At 44.9% G+C, this 12,494-nt stretch overlaps 1 protein-coding gene across 1 annotated transcript in view; it reads left to right on the top strand.

Moving 5' to 3' along the window:
• The window catches only part of mfng (MFNG O-fucosylpeptide 3-beta-N-acetylglucosaminyltransferase), a 28,280-nt gene extending 17,689 nt beyond the window's left edge, over positions 1 to 10,591 (top strand). Inside the window, exons 6-8 of the mRNA XM_083924053.1 lie at positions 570 to 735; positions 2,474 to 2,559; positions 10,158 to 10,591. Of these exons, the coding sequence (XP_083780179.1) occupies positions 570 to 735; positions 2,474 to 2,559; positions 10,158 to 10,209 (304 nt within the window). The 3' untranslated portion in view covers positions 10,210 to 10,591. The remainder of the gene's footprint in view (positions 1 to 569; positions 736 to 2,473; positions 2,560 to 10,157) is intronic.
• The last annotated feature ends 1,903 nt before the right edge of the window (positions 10,592 to 12,494 follow it).

The raw sequence follows: 12,494 nt of genomic DNA, 5'->3' as shown, positions 1-12,494 counted from the left end.
CCATCATTTAAGCTGAGAGCCTTTGAGGGACTAAAAAAGTGAGTAAGTGAAAATAGAAGCCGTACAATTCACATTGGGACTTCGATGACCTCCTGCAGCTCAGGTGTCAAACTCTCAGTCACACGTTCACTTTAATGCGCCCACATGTTGAAAACTGTCCCTTTTCCCGAGCCGCATTAACGAGCAGCATTACTGTGACCAGGAAAATAAAGCTGACTAACTGTTCCCTGTGATGAATCACCAATCTAAAGTACATCTCAGGTCTCTGCAAGTTTGTATTTATCCGGCTCTCAAGGAGCTGAGACTAATGGCTGCCCAGGGCTAGAAGCTAGGGAATCAATCTTAGACTTTACGGTGTTCTTTGGGAAAGGTCAGCAGTAAAGTGCACGCAATAAGTAGTTAATGATCCCAAACATGCAAAATCTGCAACATTTTACTTTTAGGTAGAAAGTTGGGCAGTTTTCTAGTTTTGGATTTTTCCCCTCAACCAGAACAATAATATAAATTAAAGGACCAGTCTGTGAACATACGGAAAAGCACGTCTTCGAATATTTGTGTGTGTGTTTTAGCGGCTCCAGGTTCGAGCAGACGTCGGCGACCATCCGTCTCCCCGACGACTGCACGGTGGGCTTCATCGTGGAGAAGAGGCTGAGCGTCTCCATGGTCCACTGTCCTTTGTTCCATTCCCACCTGGAAAACCTGCTGCTCATCAGCCACAGAAGCATACCACACCAGGTAGTGAGCCGCACCCAGAAACACACACACATCACTTCCTTCTGGAGGAGGTGTCACAGAGGAGGGGGCTGTCCGAATGACACGCCATCCTGGACGATGTCTCCCGCCCACTCCATGACACACCGGTCAAACGCAGGAGCACATTTAGTGCTAGACTTAGGGCGCACTCACACTGTCCTTCGGCACCGGGCCAAAACAGGTTTTTCGGGTCAAGCCTAGTGCGTTTGAACAGTGTGAGTGCAACCGCTCCGCTCATAACTGCGGACAGCTGGCCGTCCACGGCCCGTCTGAGAGAGAGGCTTTTGTAGAGCACGTTTGCACATGTACGAACACGAGCGTGTGCACGTGTACGAGCACGAGGCCTACGGCGGTTCTGAGGTCATTTCCTGTGCGCCTGTTGGGACATAGAAAAAAGAAGGAGGGACCATGCGCGGACATTTAAAACAATGGCGGTGAAAGGTTCACGTTGGTGTGATGCGGAGGTGGAGTGTTTACTGCAGATTTGGTCGATGAAAAGATTCAAATACAGTCGACAAGACGCACAAAAACTCTGAGGTCTACGGAAAGATCTGGAAACAAAGCCACGCATCGCGATGACGTCATCAATGCGTGTGACGTGTTACAGCGTGATGACGTATAGGCAGCAAGAGGCATTTGCGCGAGGCCCAGGTAGTGTGAGTACAAACGGGCCTGGAGGGGGGATTTAAGCATTTGGTTAGTCCACTGCTAAAGCTGCTGCCCCCGCGACCCGACCCCGGATAAGCGGTTGAAGATGAGATGAGATTTCGTTAGTGCTAGAGGTTACAGTTAGGGTCAGCCTGGTCTCACTAAAAGGCATGTGAATGACACGCTATTTCTCTTAAGCCATCTCGCGTATAATTACAATGCATGTCCTGTTTTTTTGCGTGTCATTTCACGCCATGTAGTCTCAATTGACTTGTATAGTGCAGAGATGGCGTTGTCATTTTACGCAGAAATGCCATTGAGGGAAAACCCACGTGTTCGTATTTCTCCGCTACTTTCGAAGAGAAATACGAAGTGGTGGAGTTTTCTGTCAGAGGGTTGTTTTTAAATCAATATGTCATGTGAAGGATGGCTGAAATAACAGGCGTGAAATGCCCTAACCCTAACCCTAACCCCTAACCCTAACCCAGACCCTAACCCTGGGGAACAACGGGCGTTAAATGACACGCGAAAAGCCTAATATGCGTAGACATGCACGCGAAAAGTCATGCAAGTCATGAAAAGTGGCGTGCTATTTATACGCCCTCCCATGAGACCACGTTGTTAGGGTAAGGGTGGGGGGCAGGGTTAGGGTCTACATTTGGAATTCAGCACTGATTGCGGACATCGGATCCTTTTTCAAAATAAGGGTCGGATGTTCCCCGGTCACAAGCAAAGTGGGGAACATTGGACCTTCATTTTTCTTTAAAAAAGGTCTTAACATAGGTACGCTCCCATTTTCCTCCATGGGTCCTGGCGCTGGAGCGGACCCGAGCCTGGAGCTCTGCCGCGGGACACCGTTAGATATTGTTACTATAGTATTATAATGCACATATTTCTATTTCCATTTATAATACCTGTATCTTACTTCTATCATCATATTTCTATTTACATACAGTATATAGGGTTGCAGTAGAACATACATATATCTTGTTCATTTCTATGGTTCAGTATTATTATTCTTGTGTGTGTGTGTGTTTGTGTGTGTGTGTGTGTGTGTGTGTTTTCGCCACAGGTGACTCTGAGCTATGGGATGTTTGAGAACAAGATGAACAGCATTGAGGTGAAAGGAAGCTTCTCTAAGGAGGAAGACCCCTCCAGGTTAGTCCAGACTCATGAATCAGGCGCAACGGGCAACAAATCTCTGCACGCATCATTCTGTTAAGTGTCTTTCTTTGTGTGTGTGTGTGTGTGTGTGTGTGCGTGTGTGACAAGCATTTGTGTGTGTGTGTGTGTGTGTGTGACGAGCACGAGCAATATTTCCGTGAATTGTTAAACTGCCTGTAACTTCTGATGTGAAATGAATATATTTTACTGTTGTGAATGAAGGTCACAAGTTTGTTCCAAAGCTATAAATAATAACGACGACAATAATTATAATAATAATAATAATCATAATAACATCATTAACACTGTCGCCTCACAGCAAGAAGGTTATAGGTTTGCATCCCTGCTGGGGCCCTTCTGTGTGGAGTTTGCATGTTGTCCCCGTGTCTGCGTGGGTTTTCTCCGGGTTCTCCGGTTTCCTCCCACAGTCCAAAGACGTGCAGGTGTTCGGTTCATTGATGACTCTAAATCACCCGTAGGTGTGAATGGTTGTCTGTCTCTGTTTGTCTCTATGTGTCCTGTGATAGACTGGCGTCCTGTCCAGGGTGGACCCCGCCTCACGCCCGATGTCAGCTGGAATCGGCTCCAGCCCCCCCCGCGACCCTGACCCCGGGATAAGCGGTTGAAGATGAAGATAATAACATCGTGCACCTTCAGAAGCAGAGTTTACAACATGCTTTGACGGACAAAGCCAAAAGAGGAAGGGCAAACAAAAGCGGGACCAAACAATAATTATAAATCAATTTAAATAAAAGATCAAAAGCGATAAAAAAAAGACAACGAGAGCAATGAAGAGACGACGTTACACAAGAGCAAGTCTATTAAAGTGGGTTTCAAGACAAGATTTTAATTCCTCAAGTCTCGTCTCGTCAGGCAGGTCGTTCCCAAAGCCGGGGGCCGTGATAGGGAGAGCGCGGTCGCCTTCAGATCATTTTCTCACTCTGGAAATATGAGACATGGACGGACTATGGTGCGACAGAAGGAAAGCCCGCGGTGAGGCCTAAACGTAGATGCAACTGTATCCCAATCTCAACGTCGAAATGTTGAAACAAACACTTCAAACCAGTAATGAAGAGCTCAAATATACGAAAACACAAAGGCACATGAGTACCGTATTTTCCGCACTATAAGTCGAACCTTCAGTGAATGTCTTATTTTGAAACTTCTTTCATATATAAGGCGCATAGAACAGACGCTACAGTGGAGGCTAAGGTTACGTTCTGCATCCATTAGATGGAGCTGCACTAAAGGGAACGTCAACAAAACAGTCAGGGGAGGTCGTCTTGTTGCTTCCTCCACTTCGGCACCATTGATTGGTTCATGTTAACCCTCCTGTTATCCTAAGGGTCAATTTGACCTCTAAATAATGTCATTTTTGGTTGTTTTTTTTGCTTTATATTTGTGACTTTTACTCATTTTATGGGGACAACTCATAAAAAACCTAAAATTGTCATGATTATATATATTTTTTTATTGTTCTTATCGTACATGTACTTGTCTCATCGGTGTTCCTTTGGGTCAGTTTGATAATCTGGATGATTTAATCATTATTATTATCGTCTATTTTACAATTCAAATATTATATGAGGTCAGATTCATGCTGCTGTCCTTGATAACGGACGTTACTTTCATTCCAGATGTTACAAATAACACAAAATAGCACTTAAAATAACAGACTTACTGTAAAACACACACACAGAAATCCCTCCATGCAGTTTAACATCAGTGATATTTTTCATTCTGTTAAATAAAAACATAAAGTACCCGACTTCACTTGAGTCACACATTGATTAGGATCATTTTCCAGATGTTTAAACTGCTACGGTCAAATTGAGCCCGAGAATAAATGGTGTTAGTCAAATTTGAGGGCAACAGGAGGGTTAAACTCTCTGGCTGCTGCTCTATTCCCGTGTTCTACTGCGTGACTAATGGCCTTGAGTTGAACCTCTGCGTCGTAAGCGTGTCTCTTAACAGGAGCCATTTTGGGCTCTTTACACAAACACACACATGGAAATGAAACGGCACGCTTCACACAGTCGTATATCTCAACATGCACCGCGCGTTACTTCTTCTACGGGGAAAATAGAGTCGGCGGCTGCTCACCGTAGTTGGAGACTACGTAGTTAAACGACAAACAAAACGTGAAACGTCTACAGGGTAACAGAAATACTAAGACTAGACGGTCGGAGGAGAACGGGGGAATGGGGAAATGACAGGTGATCAGGGAACAGGGCCTGCGCCTTATAGTGCGGAAAATACGGTAATAAATATGTAAGACTGATTTCCCCGTGCCTTGCATTAATACTTCACACTTATGGCGAGATGCTTGTTAACAACGAGCTGCTTTGCTTTTAGCACTCAGTTTTGCTGCAGGGGTGATCCGACCTGAAGGCGCGACACCCCCGCGGCTCCGGTTCATCCTGTTCTCTGTTCAGTCAGAGATAAAAGCAATTTGATGTAACACAACAGACGTGTTTGTCTTCGCCGTCCCCGGCTGTGAGAACATATCACCGCAAGTGCTCTGCAGTGAGCCCTTTCCGTTTGCTTCCATCCACTGGTGTCACACAGAGTTACCCTCTAAAATAACGCTGCCGCTTTAAAGGAGGAGGTCAAATGTTCTTCTGCCTCCACAGATGAAGATGGTCAGGTTTCTTTTTTTGTCTCATTATCCTGTGTGCACATCCGTGTAAATGAAGTTTCTGTTTCCGGAGAAATCAGGTCACGAGCGTCGCAGCAGGGGAAATATAATTTGCAGCATCACTAAATGGGATCGGAGAGAGAGAATACAAATATTGTTGTACAATGGAAATGCAATCAATAATAAATTAGGAGAAAACAATAAAATAACCAAAGTGTGTCGACTGAATGACACCCAGTCAGGGCGGAGGCTCTATACAAACAGGGCGGCTTTGATCGCCACCTATCAGTAGTGACTGCGATGCGCTGATGACTCGCTGCTAACGTGGTTTCACTGTGCAGCGATCAGGGACAGGTTAGATATGTGCGGTCCAACGGCACAAAGCTGGGGACACTCACAGTTTCTGGTGTGTCAAGGTGGCGGTAGCACTCCTAACAGGAAGGTTATTTTATCCAATCACAAGGCTGGAAAAATGAATACCGGAAAAACAACAATGTTGAGCCGAGGCCGAGCAGATTCCTTCATGTGAGACACACACAGAGTTCTGATATGTTGCTATAAAGCAGCGGCATTTTGCCTCGGTCTTCCATGACAGCAACTCCGTCAGCTGGTCACGCCTAGAGCGCTCCACGAGTCTCCATGGATACATTAAGTCATTCATTCATCTTCAACTTGTCTCTGTCGGGGTCGCAGGGGGGTTGGAGCCGATCCCAGCTGACATCGGACGTGAGGCAGGGTCCACCCTGGACAGGACGCCAGTCTATCACAGGACACATAGAGACGAACAGAGACAGACAACCATTCACACCTACGGGTGATTTAGAGTCATCAATGAACCGAACACCTGCACGTCTTTGGACTGTGGGAGGAAACCGGAGAACCCGGAGAAAACCCACGCAGACACGGGGAGAACATGCGAGTTTACCGCCGCACAGTGTGACGTCAAACGATGTCGACAAGAAACTGTGGTTTTCCTCGGTTTTCCTGTCCACACATGACACCTTGAACGAGACTGAAAGGCCAAACCGTGCAGAAAAACACACGCTTTCAAAAACACCCACGTTCGTATGGACGGCCCCGAATCGTTTCTGAACCACTGCATCCCGTTGTCATTCCCCACATCAGGGGTGGGCGACACCCGTCCTGGAGGGCCACTGTGCTGCGTGTTTTAGGTTTCTCTCTCTGCTCTAACACACCTGAGTCTAATGATTTGCTCGTTATCAAGCAGCTGATGCTTGTCACAATTTGATTATTGTTAGAATCAGGTGTGTTAGGGCAGGGAGAAACCTCAAACATGCAGGACAGTGGCCCTCCAGGACCGGAATTACCCACCCCTGCCCTACACGTCACATTTACTGACAGTTTTTGACCATTCGTTGTTGCATTTTTCAACATAACCTCAAACAAAAACTCTTAACAGGAGCGTTAGGAAACAAAACAACATGGTTCACTTACACATGGCACAAGACACGAATGGTGAAAGTCTGGTGTCTGTTTGATCCGACCATCCACCCCATCCTCCTCCCTGAGACTCATTATAGTATCACCCGACCTGCACTCAGTTGAAAGCTCAGCGTGTGTCACACAGTTGCTAGATGGTTCCAAAAACCTTTCACTATTCAACGTTTCTGCGGTTTGCAGAAAAGTACAATGCAAACGTTTTCTTCACGGCGACCAGGCCGGGCTGAGTGGAGTGCTGGGGAGGAAGTATGTGAAGTGCTAGCCTCTTATTTATTAAACACAGTGGGAGTCAGCGGCACCAGGAGCATATTTTACAGCGTGTTCCACACATTCAGCGTATATTTAATGGGATTCAGTGTGGACGGACGCAATAGTTCGTTGCTGTCAGGAAACAGTGTCAAGGCCAAACTTGCAGAATTTTTTAAAGTCCTTAACCCTCCTGTTCTCCTAAGGGTCAATTTGACCCCATTTAATGTTTTAAATCTCTAAATAACGACATCTTTTTTTGTTTTTTTGCTTTATATTTATGACTTTTCCTCATTTTATGGGGACGACTCATAAAAAACCTAAAATTATCATGATTATATATTTTTTTTTATTGTTCTTATCGTACATGAACTTGTGGCATCGGTGTTCCTTTGGGTCAGTTTGATCATCTGGATGATTTAATCATTATTAGATAGACGATAGATAACTTTATTTATCCCCGAGGGGAAATGAGGTCATCGTAGCAGCGGTACAGAGCAATCAGAAGTACTAAAAATAAGATAAAATATAAAATACAAAATATGAACAACAATAAAATAGAATAAAATAAAATAGAAGTACAGTATTGCAGATAAAAAACACTATATTAAAATGTGCAATGTGGATTTTAATGTGCAAGTGAGATAAGGTGCATGTCAGTGATCACTTTGAGTAGTATTATTATTATTATTATCGTTTATTTTACAATTCAAATATTATATGAGGTCAAATTCATGCTGCTGTCCTTGATAACGGACGTTACTTTCATTCCAGATGTTACAAATAACACAAAATAGCACTTAAACTAACAGACTTACTTTAAAACACACACACACAGAAATCCCTCCATGCAGTTTAACATCAGTGATATTTTTCATTCTGTTAAATAAAAACATAAAGTACCCGACTTCACTTGAGTCACACATTGATTATGATCATTTTCCAGATGTTTAAACTGCTACGGTCAAATTGACCCCGAGAATAAATGGTGTTAGTCAAATTTGAGGGCAACAGGAGGGTTAAATGAAAATGTTTGCATGTCAAACGTGCGTCAGGCGTTCGAACGTGACGGTCTACCGGCGTTCGTATGCTGAACTATTCTCAGGTCTTCTTTGAAATGCATATTTACACAAAATGCTAATAATTGCTTCTTTGGTCCGTGACTAATTTCCACTTATTTTCCTCTAAAAACAGGTTTTTGAGATATCAGACAAACAAACAGGAGCAGTAACATTATCTCCTCGCCGTGGGTAAAAATCATTCAGACGCGTAAATCTTCCAGTATTAGGATATCACTGTGTGGCATCTTCGTCAGACTATTTTTATCCACTTAAGCTCTCTCTCTGCTTCTGTAGCAGCAGATCATCTGTATCAGTGCTGTCGCAGTCTCCTGGCTGCTGATGGAGGACAATACAAAGTCACAGATAACTTAGTGCCACCTTTGCTGCAGACTCACACACCCTGCAGTTCACTGTGTGTACTATAGGACCCGCACGGCACTTTTCTTTTGTGGTACTTTAAAGTGAAATTCTGGCACAACATCATCCCAGGGTCTGTTGTCTTAAATTCCTGCGCCCAGAAAGCTCTGGTACTCCAGGGTGCAGGACCGGGGTGAAGTTAGTTTGAAGTTGCTGGGCCCGGAGTGAATATCCGTCAGATATCCACCTTTAAACTAACTTCAACTGGCCCTAAAATCAACCCATGGTCTCTGTCAACACTTACAAACATCAAATTAGCCATCAATACAGTTTATTTTGTGTATTAGCTACTAACGGAGAAATCTGGTAGAGTCGCTAACAGCCGAATGTGGCTAACAGTGATTAGCTCAGGCAGCACGATGAACGCATTAAAACAGCTCTTTTAACCACTAATACTGCTCAAGAGTCCCTATACATTAACAACGCATCAATGGTCTCCTTCCTTTTGAATTGACTTTGGTAATCCACGTGAATGGACTTTACTATGAGAGGAGCTGGTACCTGGGCCAGTTGGTAAGTCTTTAAAACACTCTTTTAATAAACTCCAGGTTCTCTAACTACGGTGCTTCGGTGTATTTGTAAGGACTCTTATCACAATACTGCAGAAGTTTGGTGTTATTTTTTTAGCAGCATTTGTGGTTTAAAGACGCTTTAATGCCTTCACCAGCTGCCCCTAGCTAATCAGTGTTAGCCACGTTCGGCTGTAAGCGACTGTTAGTGATTTCTTCGTTAATAGCTGTTAAATGAAAAAAATTATTGGATGAGTGTATTTGCCGAAAAAGACCCTGGGATGATTTTTACACTGGAATTTCACTTTAATTGTAGTGTTTTTGAGGATTTCATTCACCTAGCATCACCTTTTAATGTCAGCGAGGGTCTGCCCCATCAATATGAAGCCTACCAATATGGTGTAGTAACTGTAAGGTTGAGTCTTTTTTATAGCACAAATATCTTGGACAGGACACATTCTTTAAATTTCAGTAGGTACTTTCCAGTTAAAATGAAGTTATTTGTGTAACAAAACCCTTTAGTACATCCTGGTGGCCCGGTGGATTTAAGACACTGCCTATGTAATCGTAAGGTCCTCACGGATGCTGAACTTCTCCCCCTCTCTCTAAGGGAGACTCCAGCCCCCCCTACCCACGACCTGGTTCTTTGGGTCATGACCCAGCTTTCATGACCACAGGTGAGGGTAGGAACCAAGATTGACCTGTAGATCCAGAGCTTTTCCTTCCTCAGCTCTCTTTTCGTCACAACGGTGCGGTAGAGCGACTGCAGCTCCGCCCCCGCTGCTCCGATTCTCAGGCCAAACTCACGCTCCATCGTCCCCTCACTCGTGAACATGATCCCGAGGTACTTGAACTCCTTCACTTGGGCTCAGGACTCATTCCCTACCTGGAGAAAGCGATCCACCGGTTTCCTGCTGAAACCTTATGTCGCTTTAATTCGTATGTAATCCACAAATTTATTAATGTAGATTTTACATCCGGAGCAAATACGGACATCGGGTGACGTAGCATAAGAGCACTAAAATCTGCATGAGTTGGTGGTGGATGGGTCCTAAAATAGAGGACTTCCCCCCCGTGGGGACCGGTGGTTCAAAGCCACACCACAGCCTTTTATCTAATCCTAACCAAGTGGTTGGGTCTCCAGCTGCAAACGTTCGTCAACCCCTGTATTACTGTATTAGAGGAATATGCAAACACATATATGAAAGTATTCCAAACAGTGAAAACTGAGCCATCATTCATCCCTTCTGTCCTCTACAGGTTTAAGACTGTCCACTGCATGCTGTATCCTTTCACCAGCTGGTGTCCTTGAACCCCTCATTGGAAACTACAACTCCCAAACACACATGGGAGCAGACGGGTAAACCTGCTGGATGAAATACTCTCCTGAGACGTCTCAATGCACAGGAAAACCGATGGATTTCATATATAAAAGGAACACTTTGACGTTCAGACGGCAGAATTGGAGAATCAGAAAGTTGAAAGCGAAGCTGCGGACGACGGATGATGAAGAATAAAACTCTGGATTCTCCGTGACTGCTTCGAGAGAGATCACATGGATGACGGAAATAGGACATCGACAGGATCTGGACTATGAACTGAGAGAGATTCTGAAGAAACTGGTGACTCTTTGCATCTTTGTTTTTGTTTGTTCCTAAGGATTTTATTTGATGGACCAAAGCACTTGGGACAAAATGCAGCACTTCATCTCGTTCTTTGTTTACAAAAATAAACATGAAATTGTGCATATTTCCAGAGTATACACACATTTCTACGGACACGGATTTACGTTTTTAACTATATTTGGTTTGTTTCGCTTTTCCGTTACGATCATCAAATGGCCAACAACGAGTATTTCAATATTCACACAGTCTGCAACTACCTACCTTCAGGTTGTGCAGAGGTTGGAGGAGTTGAATTGCATTGATTTGTGTGGGTTTGTGTGTTGCTATGAAGGAGATGTGTCCTTGTGCCTATGAAGTCTGGACACAATGAACCATTCTGACCCACATCTCCCTCCTTAACCAGACTTCCTGTCCTCCTACCCTCCCTTTTCTTACTTCCTCCCTTCCTCCCCCCTCCATCTGTCTCTCCGTCTTGAGCACAATCCCTGTGCTCTTCCTCGTCCAAGGTCGCAGCTAAAAGCAAAATGAACTTCCACTCATCCCATTTGCTCCAATTTTTCACCTCAAATTGAATCGACAACAAAAACAACAACAAATCACCAAAAGCAGGAAAAACATCAGTGACATGAAACCTGAGAGTCACATGGTTAAATCATTTAGGGCGCACTCACACTGTCCTTCAGCACCGCGCCAAAACAGGTTTTTCGGCTAAAGCCTAGTGCGTTTGACTAGTGTGAGTGCAACCGCTCCGCGCCTAGCTGCGGCCAGCTGGCGGTCCACGGCCCGTCTGAGAGAGGTGAGCTTTTGTAGAGCGCGTTTGCACATGTACGAGCACGGGGCCTACGGCGGTTCTGACGTCATTTATGTGCGCCTGTTGGGACATAGAAAAAAGAAGGAGGGACCATGCGCGGACATTTAACAACAACAACAATGGCGGCAAAAGGTTCACGTTGGTGTGATGCGGAGGTGGAGTGTTTACTGCAGATTTGGTCGATGAAAAGATTCAAAAACAGTCGACAAGACGCACAAAAACTCCGAGGTCTACGGAAAGATTTGTAAACAAAGCCACGCACCGCGATGACGTCATCAATGCGTGTGACGTGTTACGGCGTGATGACGTATGGACAGCAAGAAGCATTCTCCGAGGCCCAGGTAGTGTGAGTACAAACGGGCCTGGAGGGGGGGACAAGGACCCTAAAGCCCGGGGCGCAGTGCGGAAGGACAGTGTGAGTGCGCCCATAGTGGTTAAAAAGCTGTTTTAATGCCTTCACCGTACTGCCCCGAGCTAACCAGCGTTAGCCACGTCCGGCTGTTAGCGACTCTCCCGTATTTCTCTTATTAATCGTTTATACACGAAAAAACTGTCTCGATGGCTTATTTGATGCATGCAATTGCCGAAAAAGACCACGGGATGATTTCACGACGGAATTATACTTTAACATAACATCATAACTGTCACTTTTTCTGTCGATGTTAGTTTATTTTCCGAATGTCTTCAACTAAAAATCCATCAATATCTACACATTGTACCAAGAGTCTGCCCCCACAGGGTTTGAATCGACTTCAGGGAACCGGATCCTCACCCTCGCAAGAAAACCTAACTCACATTTGCTGGCGAAAATTGAGCTGGACCGATCAGGCTGAGGAGGAGAATATAAATGTTGCAATGACATGCTCACAATCAAATGTTAGTGTGCGAATAGGAGGCAGAGGCCATGTGCAGAGGGATGACACTGCGCTGACGGAGGCCCCGCCGGTGGGTTGTTTGCTGTGAATGGAGATGTGATGAATACAGAACGCGTCTGGGGCTGACCTTGTGTGAAGTGGATTCAAAGTGGTTGAGAATGTGCAGGAATGACTGTGCGGCCCTGACACATCTCTACCCGAACAGTGAGACCCATCATGGAGAGTAAATAACACCAGAGCTCCAATGCGAGCCAGAGATTCACTCTGAATGTGAAATCCATTCACT

Source organism: Echiichthys vipera, assembly GCF_963691815.1.
Source record: "Echiichthys vipera genome assembly, chromosome: 2".
Classification (NCBI taxonomy): domain Eukaryota; kingdom Metazoa; phylum Chordata; class Actinopteri; order Perciformes; family Trachinidae; genus Echiichthys; species Echiichthys vipera.
Note: the sequence above shows the minus strand (reverse complement) of the source record. Positions and strands in the feature narration are given on the sequence as shown.